This window comes from Microtus ochrogaster, chromosome 4 (assembly GCF_000317375.1).
Source record: "Microtus ochrogaster isolate Prairie Vole_2 chromosome 4, MicOch1.0, whole genome shotgun sequence".
NCBI classification, from domain to species: domain Eukaryota; kingdom Metazoa; phylum Chordata; class Mammalia; order Rodentia; family Cricetidae; genus Microtus; species Microtus ochrogaster.
Window position 1 is genome coordinate 48,166,756 of NC_022011.1, and position 23,464 is coordinate 48,190,219.

A 23,464-nucleotide genomic window follows, 5' to 3' on the forward strand; every position below is an offset into this window, starting at 1 on the left:
TGTGTAGATTATGTGTAAATGTGGTGTGCATGTGTGTGTGTGTGTGCGTGTGTGTGTGCATGTGTGTGTGTGGTGTGTGTGTAGTGTGTGAAGTGTCTGTGTGTGGCATTGTGTAGATTATGTGTAAATGTGGTGTGTGTGTGTGTGTGTGTGTGTGTGTGTGTGTGTGTGTGCTGGCCAGTGAGCTCCAGAAGTAGTCTTAGTTCCACCTCCTCAGCGATGGGCTGACAAGCATGTGCCACCATGCCCTCCTTTCCACGTGGTTTCTGGGATTAAACCCAGGTTCTTGTGACGTCATTGACAGAGCCAGCTCCCCAGACCTTGAGGCAGGGTGCAGTGGGAGAAAATGAGGACTGGTACAGGGGTGTGTGGACTCGCCAGTTTTAAACACCAGCTAAGTCCTCAGGGAACAGAGTCCTTACAGGTCCTGGGAAGCCACACCATGAGCCCACTGTAGCCTCCGATCTGCAGAGAGGGAAGGCACTCTGGCTAGACACTTGGTGTCATCTAGAATTATGGGGTGATCCCTGGAAGCCACACCTGGGCCTGGGGTAAGTCCCAGGAGTGAGAGAGGACAAGCTGTCTCTTTAGATGGCATTGTCTTAGGCTATGTGTTTTTGTGGTTGTTGTTAAGACAAGGTCTTACTGTGTAGTCCTGAAACTCACTGTGTCGACGAGGTTGGCCCTGAACTCAGAGATCTGCCTGCTTCTGTCTCTTGAATGCTGGCAAAGGCTTGTACTGCCATGAGGGCTGGGTTGTGCTCCAAACCAGAAGAGAAGCATGACCCACCAGACCTCCCTCTCTCCAAAGTGCATGGCTCACAGTCAAGGGCCATGGACTGGACAAGGGCCAGATGGAGGACACTGTCTGGTTTTCTCTTTCTTTTTCAATTTCTTCTGAAACAGGAACTCGCTTTGTTGACTAGTCTCAGGCTCCATATGTAGACCAGGCTAGCCTCAAATTTGCATCAATCCCCCTGCCTCATCTTCCCGATAGCTAGATTTCCAAGCATGAGCCACCACACTTGGCTCATTGTCCACTTCTTCATCCCCTTGAGGCTGTGTGAATGCCCATGCCAATAGCTCTCGGCTCCCCGGGAACAGCAAGCCGCTGGCGTAGCAGGGATGGATTTTAATTTTATTTTAACAAAATAGCTGTCTCCACTGGAAGAGGCGTCAAGCGTGAAAGAAGGGCCCATCTGGAGTGGAATCACATTGAACAGACCTCCGTGCTGTCATTGATTTTCTAGGAAGAAAAAAATCGCCTCTGGCTACTAAACGGAATTAGTAGTCACTGATGACCAATTATTTTAGCCCGCTGTGAACGGAGCGCTGCACCGAATCCAGTTTGTCAGACCCGAATCTCCTTCTTAAACACCTTTCAACAAATGTGTACCTAAAGTCCCTCAGAAGGCGTCTTCACTTTCCCAGCTCCCGCCAAGTTCTGGGCTTGGCAAAGTTTTAATGAGCATCGCGGATGAAGATGAGTTTCTATGAGAGGGCCCCTCTGATCCACAGAGCTCTGGCACGGAGGCGGCGGGCAAATCAGAGCTGTCAGTCCTCATTTGTGCCCACCCTACACCACACTGCACCCATGTCAACCTAACGTTTGCAAATGATCCCCTCCATCTCCCTTGTGTGCTCACCCCGAGCCTTCATTGGAGATCAAGCCTTGGTCTGGGGTAGCAATCGCACAGCTTTGAAGACGGATTTGATGGGGCAAAGCTCAACTTTCTCAAGGCGCACCTGCAGCCAGAGCTGATTTTCGCTTCATTTAGTCCCCACTTTTTGCACCATTAGACTTAATTGTGACATGGTGTGGCTAAGAGTGGAGCATCGGGGCCTGAAGGGACTTCTCTGAAGGTTGCTTCCAGGTTAGAGCCAAGGATTTGTCAGAACTCTTAGCAGTGGCTCGGCCACCTCACTGGACGCTGTGTGAGCACTCGTGGGCCAGTCTCTAGCTGACCTCAGAAGCAGGGGAAGCAACGGGGCCCAGGGCGGGCGCCCAGTGTGGATTAGTAGCTCTCTAAGCCTTGATATCCAGAGACAATAGAGCACACTTTCATTCCCCCAAAGCCCCAGGATCTCCTTGCAGGCAGTCACTTCCCCTTGCTGGGGGTACCCAGATTCCACCAGGCTCCCCAACTCTCACGTGGACCTGACTCAGCTCTTCCTGACCCTCCCAGACCTGTGTACACCACTCCCTCCTTCCCCTGCCTCTTCTATCTCTCTGAACTCAGAAGAGCTTCAAATATCTGGACAACTGGGCAGACCCTGCCATCCCCAGGGCTGTCTTGCCCTCCTCCCACTGCCACCCCTGAAGCCTCAGCGCCTGAGCTTGGGACCCCCAAGGCGCAGAATCGAACAGCCCACCCAGATGGCTTTGGGGCATGTTTTTCAAGATCTAATATGAATGGCTGAGAGCCACAGGTGTCGGGGATCCCCTCCCCCCCACTCTTGCTGACTAATGCTCAGGAGGGCATGGCCAGCCTCCAGGGGTAGAGAGACCCTGGTCTGCTGTCATGAGGATTTCACAGGCGAGACATCAATACTTGTCCTGAGTCCTTGCACCTTCTCTAAGACTGTCATGGCCATCCCTGTTCAGGGATTGTCTGCAGGCTTCCCTGAGAACAGGGTTGCTTCTCCTGCAACCCCTTCCTGGGCCTCCAGAGGTACTTAGTGTTTATCTGAGAATGTCATTGGATGAAGAGTTATCTGAACCTACACAGGGCTGGCTGTGTGCAGCCTGCACATCTGGAGAACAGTTACAAACAAACACACATGCACACATGCCTCACACACTGATTCAGAGGCTGAGTGTGAAAGAAGGCTGACCTAGAGTGCAGAAGGCTCTGGGGTCAGTCCCCAGCCATGTCTGGTGCATGCTTGCAATCCCAGCACTTGGGAAGTAGAGGCAGGAGGATCAGAAGTTCAAGGCCCTCCTTGGCTACGTAGTGAGTCTGAGGCCAGCCTGGGCTACACGAGTCCCTCATGTTTTAAGTAAGCTTAGGATTTTGTGTTGGGCTGAACTCATAGCTATCTTGGGCTGCAAACTGGATACTCTTGGACAGAGTACAACTCCAGCTCCCAGCCTGGAGATCCGCAGAGAATGACCTGGGGAAGCTGCTTAGAACAGGGTGGAAAAGGCAGACACTGTTCCTCACCATTGACAGGCCGCGGTGACAGCCTGGGGGCTAGGGGTGCCAGACAAGGGCAAGAAGACTCCTGGGAGGAGGAAGCAGAGGACATTCAGGGAGCCATTGGGGATTAGGAAGACAGGGGTCAGCTGAGAGGTGGCCAGAGGCGCCTTAGAAATGGAGCCCTGCATCCCGAGGACAGCAGGAAGCCACAGGTGTTAGCTGGGGACACTTGGGAATCTCCCCTCAAACCTCAGCTCCTGGGTGGGGTGGGCGGGGGACCAGGAGACATAGAAACAACGCTGTGAAAGTCCGGGGTGTTCTGTGAAAGGAGCCCGACTCCCTGCACCTGGCCTCCAGGTGTAGCTGGCTGGCTAGCCTCGTTCATCCTGAACTACTGCCCTTGGTGAATGCCGATTGGCATTTGCTGGGCTGTGGCGTCTGTAGCTGGAGGGCTGGGAGTTCAAGCTTCACTGCTTGTCTGGGCTGTGTGATCCTGGGCAAGCTGTTTGACCTCTCTGAACCTCAGCTGCCCCGGTACCACCCTTTCCTGTGCACATTTAGTGGGGATAAATAATTAAGCTTTTCTGTGTGAACCCCTCTGGCTCCTCAAAAGAGAGGTGCGCAGGAAGGGCAGCTGTAATTGTTACCACAGGGGCCTCGGCCTGTGGCAAAATCATTCATGTTGCAGTTAGAAAGCGCTACAATAAAAAGCTGAACTTACAAAAAAAACAAAAACAAAAACAAAACTCCCCCACACAAAACAAGCAAAGAAACAAGTGAACTGTAACATAGCAACAATGATGCCTGTGGAAGGAAATGGGGTAACTGGTTCCTAACAAGGCCTCCTAGAAAGGTCACGAACCAGGGGTGGGGGTGCAGAGCACGGGGTTCCATGGGTGGGGCTTGTCTAGCAGGCAGAACGTTCTAGTTTGATGCCCCAGCTCTGCACAAACCCATGGTGCCTCATTCCTTTACAGGCATGTCCACTACCTAAGAGATGGAGGCCAGAGGACCAGAAATCAAAGTCATCCCCAGCTATAGGATGTGTTTGAGGAAAGTCTGCGTACATGAGACTCCATCTGAAAATCCTAAACGAATCAATAGTCCTTACCTAGCTCTAAATCACAAAGGTTTTCTCCTGTGCACTCGACAGCGTCTGTTTTATATTTAAACTGAGCTCCACTTGAGCTCTCTCTCTCTCTGTGTCTCTCTGTCTCTCTGTCTGTTTCTCTCTCTTTTTTTTTTCAAGACAGGGTTTCTCCGTAGCTTTGGAGCCTGTCCTGGAGCTAGCTCTTGTAGACCAGGCTTGCCTCAACTCACAGCGATCACCCGCCTCTGCCTCCTGAGTGCTGGGATTAAAGGCGTGCGCCACCTAGCGCTTTCTCTTTTGATGTGTGGGACTTAAGTGGAGGAACTTGGGCTTGCTTGGTAGTTGTTCAATGTCTGGCACCAGTTCACCTGTGAGAAGGCCGGCATCCTTCCTGAAGGCCAATTCCACCAGTTTAATCTGGTAACTGAACGTGACACACACGTTGCCTGTTTGTACCGAGCAAACTAAATAAAGTGTATCTGTCGAAAATTTGCCTAAGATTTCTTTTTCCATCTGCCTTCCAGTATTCCTGCCCCCACATTGTGTGTGTGTGTGTCCGTGCAGATACATGTGTGCATATGTGTGTGTGTTAACCTCAATTGTCACCCTCTGGTGCTGTCCACCACATTTTCTGAGATAGGGTCTCTCAAGTGACCTGGAACTTACTGATTCAGCTAGGCTGGCGGCCATCAGCCTCAAACCTGTCTCCACCTCCTTAGAGCTGGGATTTAACTCAGGTCATTATTACCAATAGAGCTACCCCCCACATATCTATCCAGGGTGGAGTCTTGTCAGCTCATGGCAGGCATAGAATTGTTGCTGCTGTCTGGGGCTGGCTGACACTCAGTGGTTGAAGTCCACCGGGGCCAGAAGAGGGATAAGCCGGCTTATGCTCAGGTGGAAGGACACCTAGCCAGGGCTGTTTAGGGCAGGGTAGCTGGGGACCAGCCCTTAGTAGAGGTAACCCCACAATTGAGGCCTACATGCAAAGGAGAGACGATGTGGGGGTGCTCATGTACCTGCGTGTCCTGGCAAGAGGAAGAACTCCAGCCAGGAGGGCTGGAAGTCTAGAGAAGTGCAGGGTAGAGTGGATGCCAGCAGCTGAAGAGGGAGCTGAGCCTAGTGGACCACGGCTGCGAGTCCAGGCTTAGCTCAGAAACATCCAATTTATGGCCGGAGTTTTCTCCACACCAGGCCAGCCTCTGCACCTGTTTATCCACGTTAATGAGCCAGAACGGAAACTAGCCAGCTTGTGGGTGGCCATGGAGGACCTAGGCCAGGGCTGCGTGCCATAACTCACGGCCTCACAGGTTCCCCTTGGCTCAGCCCCCACCGCCTCTACCCAGGGCTGGCCAGAGCAGGACGCTGAGTCGGTCAGCCAGGTTGGGGGAGGGCTGAAGAGCTGGTAGGAAGTGATGGATACGGTGGGGCTGTTCGCTGGGAGCAGCCTCTTGGGGTAGATATTTCCAGATTACGCACACGGTGTCGTTAGAAAGCACAGTCATAAATTAGGCCGCTCAGAGGCGTGGGGCGTGTAATAATTAAGTAATAAAAGTCGCCACAGGGGTACGGGAGGCAGGAACAAAGAGCCGCGGTCTGCCTATGCGAATCAAAGCCTTGGGCCGCTTCTTCAATAGAACGCAGCTTAGCCAGCTTCCCAGGTCCTCTGGTGCCCTCATGACGGGGTGCAGTAGGCTGGGGAAGTGGGTGGATACTTAGGGTCCAGGCTAACTATCCGGTGGTCTCTGTGGCCACCCTGTCATTGAAGCGGCCTGTCAAGGATTGCAGCTCACCAGTGCCAGGGCAGCGGGAGAGACTGAGAACTGGGGCTTGGCAGCTGGGACTCAGTGCCAGCCTATTACACCAACTGGGAATGCGGGCCTGTGTGGGCAGAACTTGCACAGTTTCACAACAATCTAAAAAGTGGTTTTGAAGCATCGGCTGTCCTGTTTGCATGTGGGGAGGTGTGCCTGTGTGTACACGCATGTGGAGGTCAGAGGTCAACTGTGGGTGTCCTTCCTCAGAGGTCTGCCTTGGTTTTTCTGAGACCAGGGTCTCTCACTGACCTAGTGCTGGTCAAGCAGACTAGGCTGTCTGACCAGGGAACCCCAGGGACCTGCTGGTCTCCCTTTCCTCCACCCTGCAATGCTAGGATCACCAGTACACAGCACCACATTGGCTATTTCCAGAGATTGTGGGGATTGGATTCAGGACCCCATGCTCACACAGCAAGCAAGCACTTCACAGGCTGAGTGTCAACATCTGTGTCTCTAAGCGGTGACAATGATTTCAGACTTTGGGGGCTACCATACAGACCAGATCCAACAAACCCAGGGGCGGAGGTTTGCAGCCCCTGGACCTTCTGGGCAGACATGGGGGTTTGATTCTCCTTGTCTATATCACTTCAGGTTTGAGCAGCTTCCAACACTCTGGCTGCTTTGCAAAATGATCAGAACGTCCCAATGAGTGTCTGTATGCAGCTCAGAGGCCACTGCCATATCGTCCTGTGGTGTGGGACAATTCTGTATTCTGCCAATTATGTTTAAATAAACACTGATTGGCCAGTAGCCAGGCAGGAAGTATAGGCGGGAAAACCAGACAGGAAGTAGAGGCGGGACAATGAGAACAGGAGAAGAGGAAAGCCCATTCCTTCCCAGTCCTGTCCCAACCACAGAAGAAGGAAGATGTGATTGCCCCACTGAAAAAGGTACCGAGCCATGTGGCTAACATAGATAAGAATAATGGGTTAATATAAGTTATAAAAGTTAATAAGAAGCCTGAGCTAATGGGCTCATTAATTTATCATTAATATAGACCTCTGTGTGATTTCTTTGGGACTTAACGATTGTAGGAACCTGGTAGAACAAGGACTGGGTGAGTCAGAAAACCTCAGACAACAGTCCTGAGCCCACTAGGGTATGAGTCTCAGGAGAGAGAGAACCCTAAATTACTGTCTATAGTGTTCCTGGCTCTGACTTTAACTCAGGCCCAGATGCTGTTCGCAGGGCATTTCCCAGAGCATCCTGGGGCTTCCTTCACAAGTTGCTACAAAGAGAGGCAAAAGGGGTTAAGGAAGAAGATGGGAGGGGGTAAACAACCCGAGCTCAGGTTCTCACAGCTCTGGTTCCCTAGCCCAGATGGACACTCTGTTTACCACGGTGGTAAAACAATAGCAAGAAGGGCTGCCCGCTCTGAACTGAAGCTGAAGCGACCATCCGCCAGGCATTTCCTGTTAGCTTTGTCGCCGTTTTTAGCCACCACTAATGAGAATCACCCCACTTCTACTGATTGTTCTAATTGATTATGACTATATATTTAAATTTTTACATATGTGTATGGGTATTTCACCTGCATGTACCAAGTGACTGCAGCCCCTATCTGGGATTGGTTCCCCACACCCTCTGGAAGGACTTAACTTTGAGCCTTGTGTGTGGCTCAGCTGACCTCACTTGGAGTGCTACCCCACACTGCTCTGGGACCAGCCTCTCCTCTTCACCACTGAGATGACAAAAGATGGTACCTGCAGACGGCACCTGCAGACAGTACCTGCAGAGCACTCAATACTGGTTCAGTGTGTTGTCTGAGGTTTCTGTCCTGCCCAGTTTCCACAGTCATTAAATCCCAAAGAAATCACACAGAAGTCTACATTAGTTATAAACTGATTGGCCCATTAGCTCAGACTTCTTATTAACTCTTATAACTTTTATTAGCCCATTATTCTTGTCTATGTTAGCCACGTGGCTCAGTACCTTATTCGGTAAGGCAGTCACATCTTGCTTCTTCTGTGGCTGGGTCATGACTGCCGAGCAAGCTTTCCTCTTCCCAGAATCCTCCTGTTCTCATTGACCCACCTCTACTTCCTGTCTGGTTGTCCTGCCTATACTTCCTGCCTGGCTACTGGCCAATCAGCGTTTATTTAAAATATAACTGACAGAATACAGACCATTGTCCCACACCATCAGTGTTCCAAGCTGCAAGCAGTGAAACCATCTAGTCCTGTTTCCGAAAGTGATGGGTCTTAGTGCAAAGCTGAGGTTACTTTCACCAGGCCAGCGGGACTGATGAATGTGGAGCCAAAGTCTCCAGCACAGGGATAGAATTTGAGTGAGAAGAGACCCCAAGGATGGGGAGCATATTGCCATCCACCTTGGCAGCATCCTTGCTGAGATGGACCAGAAAAATCAGACAACAAAGCCAGGAATGAGGATCCTGAGCATTCCCTAGGGAAGTCGGGCACTGAGGCTAGAGCACCTGCTTGGCAGGGGTTTTCTGCAAGACTAGCCTCAGCAGACTGAGGGCAGATCCCAGGGTGGGCGAGGCATAGCAGAAAGGGTCCAGGGAACCTATGAGCCTATGAACCCTAACCAACATCAGCCCAAGGCCAGAATCTTTGTCCCATGCAGGTAACACATGGAGGCTCCCCATATTTGCAGAGCATGGGATCTGTATCTTTGGGGTTTCTGGGTGCTACAGGAAGCCTTTTCTGGCCTTGGGGAAGGTGATGTGATCTGCAGTTGGTGATGGTGGGGCCTTGTGCCCCGTGGAGAGGTGTCTTGCAGCACCTGCACCACCTGGAACCATATCAGGCAGGGGTCTGGGGATTAAAACACACAGAGACATGGGTCACTCTTGAAACAAGAATGCCAGTTTTATTGTGTTCCAGGGCAGCTTATGTGGGGCTCTCCTTGACTAATGGCCATGCCCTAGCTCTCTGGATTTTCCACTGCAAGCCCACCAGAAACTACTTTCTTGTTATCAGGAATTTATGAGGGTTTCGTGCTCAGAGCAGCTGCAAGCATAGGAAAACAAGTTGATTACTCCGGTAGGCAAGAGGTCACAGAAAGTTCAGGGTCTGAGGGTCTGCAGCCCTAACAGTATCTGTTCTGTATGTGGGTGTCCTGGTCATCCCCAGGCCTCACGCTCTATGTAACCTTCCTCCCACAGGCCATCCACACCCTTCTTTGACCTGTTACAACATCGGTACCAGCAGCTCTGGGTACAGGAGCAGAAGGCCACTCAGCAAGCCATCAAACTGGAGAAGAAACAGAAGGTAGCCCTGCCTTCACTTCTGAGGGGCTGAAGCTGGCGTGGGGGGCGGAGGGAAGCCGAGTCAGCATCAGTGGATGTGGGTGGGGCAGGAGCCTGGGGTCCAGTCACATCCTGCTGCAGTGAAATTCAGATCTGAACCCATCTCAGTGATGGTCTGCTCCTGCTTGGACCTAAATCTGGATGTGAAAGAGATGGCCGGACACCAGTCGGCAGGTCCTGTCACCTCCCAGCAGCGATTAGGACCAAGTCACAATGACTTTTTCATGGAGATCTTTCTCTAAACCAGTCTGACTTCCTACAGAGGAAACTAGGCTCCAATTCTACCAGCCTAGACGTGTGCCCCACACTGGCTGGTATGACAGGGCAGAAAACCATTTCTACATGAGTGTGTTAAGGAGCATGTTTTCTTCAACAGGAGGAAAGGATGCCCAGGAGGCATCCTTATCCTACATCCTAGGCAGGGAAAGCTGTGTGGAGAAGCCAGGGTAGCTCAGAGCAGTGGGATCCAGGGTCCCTATTGCACTCAAACTCCCCCAGTTGCTACTGTACTGAAGACCAGAGGCAAAGCTAAAGTTACTAGAGGTCAGGCAATGGTGACACACACCTTTAATCCCAGGATCTGGGAGACAGAGGCAGGTGGATCTCTGTGAGTTCAAGGCCAGCCTGGGCTACACAAGATCAATGCGGAAACAAATCCAGGTGGTGGTGGCTCACACCTTTAATCCCAGTCCTAGGGACTCATGAGCCTTTAATCCCAGCACTAGAGGGAATATAAAATGGGAGGAGAGAGAGGCTTAGTCAGCTTACTCTATGGTCGCCCAGCTTGGTAGTGGCTTAGCTGCTTTGCTTTTCTGGTTTCAGGCAAGATTTATTAAAATACAAATAATATACCACTATAGATATGAGTCATTAGCAACAGACAGGAAGTCTCTGTGGTGACTTTTTTTTTTTAACCAGAAAACACTTCCTGCTTTTTTTTTTATTCTGCCTCACGCATTTAAAGGCACCCGAAGGCTCTCTGCCTTTAAAATAGTCCAAACTTCAGCCTTGGGGGGAGTTCACGGTGCCTCCTCAGCTGATCCAAACCTGTGCCTGCTAAGTCAGTCTGCGCTTTTTAGATTTCCCTGGAAGGAGAGCACCAGGCAGGTATGGTGTCACATGCCCTTCGTGCCAGCGCCTGCCTGCGTGGTGGAGGCAGAAGCATCAGGAGTTCAAGGCCAGCCTTGCCTGTCACAGGAAGTCTGAGGCCAGCCTGGGCCGTGGGAGAGAGCCTGCCTGAGAGCAGAACAAACAAAACATGCAGATCTCAGACGCCACGACAATGGCAGCCTGCAGCACGGAGCCTTGCTCTCTTCTGGGAGGGCCGGCAAGTGCCCCACATCCGGCACTCGGGTCTGAGAACTCCAGCATGTTGGCATCTCACTCTAGGATCTTAGTTTGTTCACGGACACACAGAGGTTCTGAGAAATTACTCAGCAGAGGCTGGGGAGACGACCGCTCAGTTGGTGCAGTCCTTGCCAGGAAAGCATCAAGACCTGAGTTTGGATTCCCAGCACCCACGTTAAAAGCCGGGTACCCAGTGCTGACAGGTTTGGGGATGACCAGAATCCCTGGACTTTAATTGGGAAGCTCTAGGTTCAGTGAAAAACTCTCAAAAATATAAGGTGAAGAGAGATTGAGGAAGACTCCAGCCAACAGCCTCTGGCATCCACAGGTGTGGATGGGCACCCACACACATGTGCACACACGTGAGGAGAAGAGAGAGAGATGAAATGACTCTCCAGCAGCTCTGGCCAGATGTGTCTGCCAAAGTGCAGGCTCGTCTTGAAGTTGGGGCCCTTGTTTGCTGACTTCTTGAACACCAGATTAGCAAAATGGTTCTATGACCCTACTGGAGTTCAGGGGAGCCTTTCCAGGAAGGGATCTTGTAGTCTTAGGATGAGTGTCCCCCAGTGGCCTGGTGCTCACCAGAAAGCCCAGCACTGAAATGTTTTTAAAGCGGTCCGTGGTCAGTCTGTTAATACCTCAAGAGTCAACCCGCTGTGTGACAGTGCAGTTTCAGAGGGAGCATTGCTGCCCCAAGCTGCTTTCGAGCTCCCCAGGAGAGTGTCACATTTTAATCAGCAGCTGGTAACCATGGCTTAGCCCCTCTGCCCCTCCCGCTAAGGCACACCCCTGCTGAACCAGCCTCAGGGAGGAAAATATCTTCCCTTCCATCCATCCTGAGTTCATAGCTGGGACCTGTGTGATAAAAGAGATGAACAGGGAGTCTGGAGAAATGACTCAGGGGCTAAGAAAAAATACTGCTTTTCCAGAGGACCTGAGTTCAGTTTCCAGACCCCATGTCTGATGGCTTACAGTGACGTGCTACTCCAGCTCCAAAGGAATCAAGCACCTCTGGCATTTGCAGGGAACTGTACATATGTATACATGCCCCCAATTTTATATATATATATATATATATATATGTGTGTGTGTGTGTGTGTGTGTGTGTGTGTGTATATACATGTATATACACATATAATAAAATATTTAAAATTTTTTAAATGAACAGGAAAAAAGCATATGGATTAAAAACTCCCCGACTCAAGAATCATTGCAAAGAAGGCCCAGAGAAACAGGCCTATGTATTTTCTCATTGGGTCTGAGGAGGTGGTGGGTTCCCCTGGGAAAGTGAAGTCAGCAGAATATTAGATGGTGACTCTGCTAGGTACATGTGTTCGCATTCTCCTCTGTGCTCTGCATTTTCAGAGACAATGTGGTCCCTTCCTCCCGCAGGAAAGCAGATCTTCAGAGGTCTCAGTGGCCTGCAGCAGAAGGGCAAGCCTCCTTCCTGGAATGCGGGTCCCACCTCCAGGATAAAGGGCTGGAGGAACTCCCTGGGGATGTCTGAGCCGTAAGCGCTAGCAGACAGCAGGCACCCAGAAACTGGCAAGGCAGCCTCCGAATTCTCTTCTCGTTCATTGTGTGTGTGTACAGACATTCATGTAGAGGCCAGATGTTAACACTGTCTTCCTCAATTGGTCTCACCTTGAGACAGTCTCTGACTAAACCTGGAACTCCCTGGTTCTTCTAAACTCTCTGCCCAGCAAGCCCCACCATCTGCCTATCTGCACTTCCCCAGAGACGAGGACACATACCACCACACCTAGCTTTTTATGTGCGGACCAGGGATCTGAACTCAGGTCCTCACACTTGCCTGGCAAGCTCTTTACCCACTGAACTCCCCAGCATCCTGCTCCAAGACTTTGTAGGAATTGTGTTGCCTTGCATATGCCTGTGAAGCTGCCAGGTTTGGTCAGTTTTCAAGGTCAAACTGCCCACAACCCAGAAGAAGCCTGGCTCTGCCACAAGCCAGCATGCTGCCGAGCGGACCCTGAATCCTAGACAGCAATGACCCCCAGTGAAGTTCTTGGTGACAACTGCCATCTAGTGAACCTTGGGCTAGCTACTCTGTCCTCGGCACCCATGAGCAGCTCCTACAAGAACTGTGCCTTGGCACACCTTTTCCAGTTAGGGAAATGGAGCATTGGAAAGACCATGGGGCTGTCTGCTGCATTCTTTTTTTTTTTTTTAAGTTTAAGTTCCATTTTATTTTTCCAAGGTGTTTTCTTCTATCTTTATGAAGCCACTTTACATGGGCTTTGGTGGAGGTCGTGGTGCATTCTAAGCCCAGCCTGGCCACATGACTACACAGCCTCTCTGCCTTGTTCTAGCAGGTAGAGTGGATATCCAGCCTACGGCCTGGTAGTTGCTTGTAGACATATCACGTTAGCGCTACAGCTCGACCATATGAATTTGTGAAGACAAAGTCTGTTTCCCTTCCTCCAGTTCTCTGGTTGTCACAGACGCTTGCTTCTGCCTAAGTCACTTTAAGCCATGCCCTAGGGTTCTACAGTCTTGGGCTAACACAGTTGGGAAAGTTCTAGGAACAGGGAGAAGTCCATTTTACAATGTGGGCTCATATGCCGCAAATGGTCCCACAACATTTATAGAAACGTGTAGGATTCAGACGTAAGAAGATCTTCTGCTGAGGCCACCTTCCACTGTGTCCTGACATACTGGAGGTAGAACATGTATCGCCCACGTCCTTGTTCTTTTTTTTTTTTAATTTTTTTATGTTTTTTTTTTCTCTTTTTTTTATTTTTTTATTTTTTTGTATTTCTTAGCCTCCCATTTCCCTCCCCCTCCTCCCACCCTTCCCCCCCTCCTCCCACCCTTCTCCCCCTCCCCCCACTCCTCTCCCCCTCCCTCTCCAGTCCAATGGGCAGTCAGGGTTCCCTGCCCTGTGGTAAGTCCTAGGTCCTCCCGCCTCAAATTTTTTAAAATTTGTTTATGTATGAGTGCTCTGCATGCCAGAAGAGGCCATTAGATCCTATTATAGATGGTTGTGAGCCAGCATATGGTTGCTGGGAATTGAACTCAGGTCCTCTGGAAGAGCAGCCAGTGCTCTTAACCGCTGAGCCATTTCTCCAGCCCCCTCCCCTCCATGTCCTTGTTCTAAGGGCTCTAGTTAAGACCTGGGTGATGGTGGCACACACCTTTAATCCCAGCACTTGGGAGGCAGAGGCAGGCAGATCTCTGTGAATTCCAGGCCAGCCTGGTCTACAGAGTGAGTCTGAGGCGAGCCAGAGCTACACAGAGAAACCCTGCCTTGAAAAACCAAAACAAAAGGCAAGTTGTGGTGGCGCACATCTTTAATCCCAGCACTTGGGAGGCAGAGGCAGGTGATCTCTGTGAATTCGAGGCCAGCCTGGTCTAGAGAATGAGTTCCAGAGTCCCAGGACAACTAAAGATACACAGAGAAACCATGTTTCAAACAAAACAAAACAAAAAAAGTTCTTGTTCTAAGGGCTCTAGTTGTGCTGGATTGAAACCCACCCTTGACTCCATTTAACCTTAATCACCTCTCATGGGCTTTGTCTACACACAATCACAGAAGGGTTAAGAGTGCACCATGTGAGTTTGGAATGGACACAGCTCAGTTCTGGACAGACACCATGAACTGCATGACAGGCTATGGATCTGCTTGTCCCTCTTTGTGGGCATAGAATCAGGGCTCAGAAGGGATGGGCTTCTCCCACCTTTGCAAGAGGAGCTCATGACACTCACCCCATCCCTCCTCCTGGGCCGGCCATCATATGGACCTGCTCCATGGGACAGTGACACCCTGTTGAGTCATACATTTCTTCACACAGATATGAGGACTCTGTGTAAGTTAGTTTTAGGGCTAGAAGGTGTTTAAGAGAAACTCCCTCCTAGCTGCTCATGGAAACCTCATTTGTTTTATAGTCAACCTGAAATCAAAGCAACCATGAACCGTACACAGGGGCATGGCTGGTGGGATGGGGCTATGAAATGGCCTAGAAGAAAGATCAAAACCTGGAGGAAAGTGACCCTCTAGCCTGTCATCCAAGAATCCCAGCCACTGCCCCAAGCTCCTTAGTCATTGCCCTGGAGTGTTAGTTGTAGTGTTGCTATGACATGCATGGCAAAGCCAACTTGAAGAGGGCAGGATTTCTTCCAGCTCACTGTTGAATATGTGTCTATTGTGGTGGAGAGCACACGAAGATGGAGGTGCATTGCACCAACCAGGAAGCAGGGAGAGATGGCCGTCTTTACTCAGCTCATTTCCTCTTTTTCCATTGGTCCAGGACCCCAGGCTGTGCCATGGTAGTGCTCACGGTTCAGTGTGAGACTTCCCTCCTCCACAGACATGCTCAGAGGGTTTGTTTCCATGGCAATACTAAAGTCTCAGGTAGCAGGGAGAGCATCTCACCACTGCTGTTCTGGCCTGCAGGTGTACCTGGGGAAGCTCTACGAGACACGGAGCAGTCAGTTGAGGAAGTACAAGCCGCTTGTGAAGCTGGATGCTCTCTGGCACATGCCTCACTTCCAGAAGGTCAGTGGCCCTTTCCTTCACCTCTTCTGTACCAAAGCTGATGCTCTCTTGTGGGCTTCTGACCAACGATGCTCAGGACACAGGTACCACCTGACGTCTCTGAACTTTTCCTCCATCTAGGTTTGGAACCCACTAAGCTCATCAGAAATTCTATTTTTCTAAAGTGTGTTTAGTGTGTGACAAAGGATGGGGTAGTATGCATATGTGTGTGTGAGTGTGGGGGGGGAGTGAGTGCAGGTGTCTATGATGAGAACAACCCTGCGTGTCACTCCTTGGCTCTCACCTGGAATCAGGTGGATTCTCATGTTGGTTGTGCAGAAGGCTAACGGGTCCACGGCTTCTGAGCATCCTCTTGTCTCCGCTTCCCCACCCCATCAGCCCTCAGCTAAGACTCTTGATAAGCACCCATGGACAACCTGCTGATAGTGACCTGTTTTATAGACAAGAAACATGGAGAATGCTGGGAAGAGGCAGAGTCATGGGAGATCTCAGGTCATCTCAGCATGGGGCTGTCTTGGGTGGAAGCATCACTCTAGTGACTGAGTCCTAATGTATCTTACAAGGGAAAGATGTACCCAGATGGGAAACAAGTGTGTGTCCTCACTGCTAATCCCCCTGAATGATGGCAGGAAATGACCTTAGGTTCCCCCCAAAGGAGGGGTTGGGGCTAAGTGAAGATAATTCGTGATACAGGGGCCAGGCTATGCTCTGGCCGTAGAGTTGACCTTGTGTTCTTTCATTCCTGTGGTCCTGTAACACCCAGACAGAGACACATGCTCAGCAAGGGCGGTGGAGGGGGGAGTGGCATTATTCAGGCTGAGGGATGTGGCAGGGTTAAAAATGTTGGACTCAGGACAAGAGGCTGCATAGGCTGCGTGTCCCTAACCCAGGCAGAAGGAGTCTTTCTTGAAGGTCATGACGAACGTCCCTGGCCCCATCAAGACAGCTGCACAAGCAAAATTCCCAGCCAGCCAGCCCGGCTGTGCCGCCTGAAACTGCGCGTTAGACATTGAAGGGGCCGCTGCCTTTCTGAGCCTAATGCGCTTGAACAAGCTGCTGAGCTTCAGCAGGAAAGCTGCTTTGGCCCGCTGGATGTGGCCTCTCGTGTCCTGCCCAAGTGGCCTCCATCGACATATGTCAGTGACCATGTGCCCTGCTGCCCATCAGCCCAGGCCTCTGCTGAGCTCACAGTAAATGTCACCGAAAGAACATGACCGAACACTGATCAGGAGGTGGCGGGAGTCATGGCCACACTGCCTCTTCTTAGCACCTGTCAGCTCGGAGTCTCAACAGCAAAACCTCCCTCCAGTGTCTCTGTCTCTCTCGTTGTCCCCACACAGATCTCTCTACTTGCATTCAGTTATTCACAACCTTCTCCTGGGCCCCTCCTCTGCTTCATTTCCTCTGTGGCCTTTTTATTGTTATTATTATTATGCCGGTGACCAAGTGCATGTAGGCGTCTGGGTGACATTGCCAGAGGGGCACCAGGACCCCCAGGTCCCAAGGGCACAAGATGCCCTCCAGGTGGCCTCTATTTCACAGTAGCTGGCCCTGACAGGAGCTCGAGGGTAGAAATAATTCAGTGTTTCTGTTTGCAAGAGAGGGAGTTTGTCTCGGGGTCTGGGGAGCGCTGCTACTCATTAGGACTTCTGAGGTACTGTTAGGAGGAGCAGTGAGCCAGCAGTGACAACTCATTCCGCTGGCAGGTGTCACGTGTGGCTAATGTGATATAGATAATGCCATTTTATCCTCAGAACAAACACCTCAACAGTGCCTTGCAGGTGAGTGGGTCCGAGGCACCCACACACCCCCTGGAGCGGCTAGCCTGCGTCCTTGGGTTGTGCCTTCAACGCCCATGCCGATAACACACTAAGTAGTTGAGACAGAAGGGCGGGGGAGAGCCCCACCCCTTTCCTCTGTGTCCTCCAAGGACTCCCCTGGGATCCCGCAAGTTGGTGCCCCAGTCACCCATCACGCAGGCCCTGGAACATAGCATATATGCCAGGTTCTTGAAGCAGGACTGCTCTGGTGCGTTACCCGCCCAGGGGAGACTCTTAAACCCCTGAGAGCTGTTGTTGTAGGACATAGGCCAATAGCAATATTGGCTGAGCCTGCAGCACACAGTGTTGGATGAACACAATTGTCGGTACCAGTGCACCAGGGTGGATGCTAAGGACAGAGCTACCTTAATCCAGGAGCTCTTGAGACTCCTTCTCTGTGGCAACCCCACCAGGTACCCCCCTTATCACCAAGGGGTGCCTCAGGCCTCGCTGCTTCCCTTTGAAGAGCTTAGCAACTTGGCAGTCAGGTGATTAACTAGACAGACTTTCATCTTCCTTCATAACCTATACGTCCACAAGAACTAAGCTTCAAGGCCCGAGTCTTGTCCCCAGAGCTAAGCAGGGTGCCTGGCACAGAAGAGGTACTGAGTAATCCTTGGAATGAATGAATGGATGGATGGATAGATGAATGAATGAATGAATGAATGAATGAATGAATGAATCGATGGATGAATGAATGAATGAGTAACCAGCCCAGAACGACCAAAGATCTTCAGAGCCTCCCACAGGCACAATGAAACCCTCCTACCCACAAATTCGCCGCTGCCAACGCAGGGTCTGTCTCAGAAAGCCCACCAGGGCCAGGTCAGGCTGCTGTCGTTTCATGGCGCATGAAGCCCCAGGAGGGTCTTTGTCTGGGTCGCATGTCACTGCTGATCTGATGCCCCCACCCTGTCTCCATTATGATGGGAAAAGGCACTTCCAAAAAAGTTGAGCCTGTCACGGTGATGGATAACCTAGATGGACCCTCCCCGCTTATGAACAGATGTCGAGGCTGAACTCTGTCAGAAATAATTAAACACCTTTCACATAGAAAAGCAGCAGGCAGGGTGGGGCAGCCACCCCGCGGCTGGGTCACCGTGTCAGACGGGCTGCTTTCTGCTCCCTCTTGGCTAGCCACAAGGGAAGCTGGGAAAACCTCTGGACCACGGGGTGAGGCAGGGGCATACAGTGGGCCTGGCACTCGGGGCTTCTGGTGGCCCCGGCCTCTTTCAGGTCTCTGTGTCTCTGGTCTCCTGCAATTGGCAGGAGGTAGCAGTGCCAGGGTGGAGGGCTACCCAGCAGCTGGTTTGGAACCTTCCAGCCGGGATGTTCATACTGTGAGGGCCCAGTTGAGAGGCTGGAAGTTTGGAGCCTCAATTTCCACATCCAAAAAGGAGTAGGCTCAAGCCTGGGAGGTCTGTTCAGGACTGACTCCATGGTTTTCTCTTTCCTGGCCAAGGAGCCATGTGGGAGGCAGAGTGAGGATTCTTGGAGGTAAAAGACTGCAAACAATTAGGAGAATAGCTCAGAGTCTTCCTCAACTTCTTGTATGTGGGACATGAAGTCATCACCTCCCACCCTTAAGGCAAGAGCCACTGAGCTGACTCTCTCTGCTCCCAGTGTCCTGGGGACTCTTGTGCTGTCTACAGTGTGTTCTAGGGACAGCAGAGGAGGATGGAGACCACAGGCAGGGAGGTGAGAACGGCCTGGCTTGGAATCTGTGTGTGCGGGAGAGCCTCTGGTGTCAGGCAGTCACGTGGGAGTAGTCTCTTGCTCTGTCAAATGGCTTTGCCTGTCTGAGATTCACATTCTGTTCTGTAAAATACGCTAAGGAAGTTCTCTGGCAGGACACACGTGTGTGGAATCAAGCAGAGCTCCTGGCTCACGGTGAGCTGGCAATACATGCCCTGAGGAGGGAGGTGAATGCTTGCTTGTTCATTCACTCATTCATTCATGCATCTATTCATTTGTTCACCTACCCATATGCTCACTCACTCACTCACTCTCCTCCCGATTCATTTACCCATCCATCCATCCATCCATCCATCCATCCATCCATCCATCCATCCATCCATCCATCCATGCACCCATCCACCCACCCATCCATCCATTCACAAGTTTTTGTTTCTTGAAAACCTCCATGCCGGGTCCTGTTCAGAATCTGAAGACATGGTAGTGAATGAGCCACAATAGCTTTGGCCACCGCCACTGCCGTGGAATTACCAACCATTGAACTGGCACAAGATGGCTATGCAGACAAGTGGGGGGAAGTTTGGAGAGGTATTATCCCCACTTACACAGTCTTCACTTAGCCAGCAGCCCCATATTTGGGAGGAGGCGACAATTCCTATAAATGACAATGGTATCACCCAAGCAGCTGTATACATATGTTCACCATGCCCATCAAACACATGTACCTACGCCTCACATATCACACACACACACACACACACACACAACTACACCACACAACACACACACAAAGAAAAGGGGTACCCCAGCCCCATGTCTGGCTAGACACTTCATCCTCCCCACTAGCCCTTGCCTGTCTGCAGGGCCGATCCGCACCAACATTACATAGTCTTTCAGTCACTAAAGTATGAACAAATTGACTATATTTTCATTTGGCTTTTGGTTTCAGCCCCACTGCTTTAGAATAATGGTCCAAGCCACTAAACTAAGAGTCTGATTTACAAGCTCCTGGGCTCTGGACGCTGAGATCAGCCTCCTCTCTCTGTGGAAGACTAACCATGCCTCAGGTCTCCTGGGCCTCTGGCTCCTTAGCGGGAGCTGGAGATGCAGGGGAGGAGATGCATCTGCAGCCAGCCAAGCAGGGCCACCCGGAGAAGCAGCCGATTAGGAGAGGCTGCTGAATGTAAGAAAGGGATTTTCTCTGCCACCTTTAAGCTCTCCTACAAATCATAGCTGGCTGCAAAGTTAACTCTCTGTTAAACCCCAAAGTGCCTCCCACCCAGTCCACCCTACTGCCTCCACCTCTTCAGAGAACTTAACACAAAGAGGGACCACTCCCTGTCACCAGATGTCCAACCCGGACATCCCATTTTCCAGACCCAAGCACGAAGGAGAGAGCCAGGTCTGCAGCCCCTCCCTGAGTCTCACAATGGTATATTTTAAGGATTCTGTCACTCTCAAGTTGGAGTAAGAATCATCGATGTCACCTGGAAGGGCACCGAGTGCAGAAAGGGCACATTCACAAGAGGAATCAGGAGGATGGAGAGGATGGAGGATTGAAGCCTGGTGCAGCCGACCACCCTCCCTACAAACAGCTGTCTCGTCATAAACAGACCCCAGCAGAAGAGGTGCCTAGGAGGGGACAGGAGCAGGGACCTCATATAATCACACTTTCTGGGGTTTCCTGCTCAGGGGTGACATTGATGTTCACAAACAGGCGGATCTGGGACAGGAAAGGAAGACAGAGCTGGGCTGGGGCACAGGAGGCAGTGGTGGCCAGGTACCTGGGGCAGCAGAGATGTTTGGAGTGCCTGCCACGATTGTGCTGGAGAAAATGGCACCAGGAGGGAGCTGAGGCTGGCATCCCACAGACCCTGTCCTGGCACCCCACAGGCCCTGTCCTGGCATCCCACAGAGCCCGTCCTGGCACCTCACAGACCCCGTTCTGGCACCCCACAGACCCTGTCCTGGGATCCCACAGACTCTATTCTGGCATCCACAGACCCAGTCCATGGCATTCTCCCTGTAACCCAGTGGCACGAAAGAGTCCCCTGCCTTGGTGATAGGGAACCCAAGGCCCACAGGCTTACAGCCACACACCCAAGTTAGAGCCAGCAAGGTGCCCAGCAGAGACTCTAGGGTCAGGCTCTGCAAGAGCTGATGAGGGCCAAGGGCCTGAAGCTGAGGTCAGGGGTCAGCGGTGCTAACTGCTGGGCCTGGGGAAGAGGAGAGGGAAAGGCACTCAGCAGTAAGGCTTTGATGGGTGTCCAGAGGGTCGTGGCCAGCCCTGCTTTAGCTGATTTAAGCCCTTGCTGTAAACCTTACTTCCCACTGCCCTGAAAGCCATAGACTTTTGGAAAAAAACAACAACAAAAAAAAACAAAAAACAAAAAACCTCTGACATCTTTTAAATTGCAGTTTAGCCCCAAGGCTAAAGAGGAAAGAGGCCATCGATGCTAGACTCAGGATACTTTCTTCCAAGTGGGAAGCAGACCAGCTGTGGTAAATGGTTGACTTTGCGGGCCGAGAAGACACAAGCCAGTTCTATAGTCTAACTGGACCTCGTGACTGCCAACCTCACCGCAATGTGAGCACAGCCATCAGGAGGAGTGAGCGCATACAAAGCTTGGCTAGAGAGGACGGCCACACAGAAGCACAATCTCTGGCCTATGTTAGGCCTGGTCATCTCCTCCCATGGGTGTGCTCTAGCAGAGCTACACCTGGGCTCAAATCCCAGGGCCCAGTCCAGCGGATGTGGGACAACCTCCAGACTTGTGCTTTTGGCAAGCAGTTATCGAAGCACCCTGGGTAGAGGTCAGCGCCACTGCTCAGTAGTTTGAGCTATGCGTTTACTAGGGTGGGTGGGTGAGTTTCCATAGTGTGCCCTCAAAGGGTACCAGGCCTGCTAGTGACTCTCAGGGCTGCTCTTACAGAGTAGACCAGGCTGGGCAGCCTCAGCAGCACGTGTGGCTCTCTGGCACTCAGACTGCTGCGCAGGCAGATTCCGACAAGCACGCCTTCTTACTGCGCCCGGCTATGAGAAATGTGGCTAGCGGGGGGCAGAGATGGGGGGTCCTTAGATGGCCATCTGTGTCATCACTGGTGCTCCCGTTCATGACCTCAGCTAACCCTAGCCTCCTCCCAGAGGCCCTGCCTCCAGGACCGTTCCACAGCGCTTTCACTGTGACTTGAAGGGGCCCCTCAGTCCTTGGCAACTTCCTTCCCAAGTTCAGTGCAAATCTGTCTCCCTCTGCCTCCCACCTCCTGGTTATATTTCTGGCTTCTGAAGCCCCCTGGATCCCTGGCTCTCCCTTGAACATGACAGCTGTGCAGATTTCCCAAGGCACTTACTTTTTCCACAGCTGCCAGGTTCTTGACTGCTCTCAGGGGCAGAGCTCCGAGTGTGGCAGGTAGAGCCCCTCCTTGGAACGATAGGGGACCACCCAGGCCGTGACCTCTGACCTTTGGCAATGTCTTCTCTGTTGTTAGCCCTTGCCATGATTTGTCAGTTCGAACTGTACGTCTACACACTTCTGAACCGAGCTGTACCTGAAGGTGCTTGTCACACGCCCCAGCACACTGACTGTGGGGAGAGCATCTCCTGGAGAGTGCTCAGGAGACTGCTGGATCTCTGTGTCACTTCATGGTAATACTGGTAGTCACCCTGCCTTTGATGCCCTGACAGTGACCCCGCAGGACAGATGGACCACATGACCCTGACAGGTTCCTGGTCACACGGCTGGACAGTGACAGGGTCCGGACTGGAAGTCAGCTCATCTGCCTCAGTGACTACATTCCTCCCCATGGAATGCTGGCGCTGTCTCTCCTGTTGTGGAAAAGTGTGGCTGACATGAAGCTGTGATTTCCTTTGTGTCCCGCATAGCAGACCCTGAACAAGAGTTAGAAAGTGTTCAACTCAGGAGCCCCAGAACACCTGAATTTCATTCCGGGCTGGCTCTGCTTTGCACAGCCCTGGAATATCTTGTTCCCCTCACATGCAACCTACGGTGTGCACAACCCCGGAATATCTTATTCCCCTCACACACAACCCACAGTGTGCCTTCAAATCACCAGGAATAAGACAGGGTACAGACATTAGAGGAAACGAAATGCTTCTTGCACTTAGAATTTAAATTGAGGGAGCTGGAGAGATGGCTCAGTAGTTAAGAGCATTGACTGCCCTTCCAAAGGACCTGGGTTCAATTCCCTACTTACTTGGTAGCTCACAACTGTCTGTAACTCCAGTTTCAGGGGATCTGGCATCCTCACACATACATTCAGGCAAAACACCAATGCACATAAAATGAAAATAAATAAAGTTTAATTAAGAAAAAGAATTTAAATTAATCAAAGCAGATGAATTTCTAAGGGTTCTGTTGTCTCACTGAAGGTTTTTCATGCACCCATTCATCAATCCATATATCCATAAATCCAATCATCTATCCATGTATGTCTATACATCCATTCATCCATCCATGTATCCATCCATGCATACATCCATTCTTCCATCATCCATCCATGCATCCAGGCATCCATTCATACATCCATGTATCCATAAATCCAATCATCCATCCATGTATTCATGCATGCATGCATCCATCCATCCATCCATCATCCATTCACATATTCGTGCATCCATTCATCCATCTACATATCCAGGCATCCATTCATCCATCCACGTATCCAGGCATCCATTCATCTATCCACGTATCCAGGCATCCATTCATCTATCCATGTATCCAGGCATCCATTCATCTATCCACGTATC

The 23,464-nt window shown here is 51.3% G+C and overlaps 1 protein-coding gene across 1 annotated transcript in view; it reads left to right on the forward strand.

Annotated features, from left to right (window-relative positions):
- Positions 1-23,464, forward strand: part of Cfap77 (cilia and flagella associated protein 77) — a 127,741-nt gene that overhangs the window by 84,022 nt on the left and 20,255 nt on the right. Inside the window, exons 4-5 of the mRNA XM_005346178.3 lie at positions 9,175-9,280; positions 15,080-15,181. Of these exons, the coding sequence (XP_005346235.1) occupies positions 9,175-9,280; positions 15,080-15,181 (208 nt within the window). The remainder of the gene's footprint in view (positions 1-9,174; positions 9,281-15,079; positions 15,182-23,464) is intronic.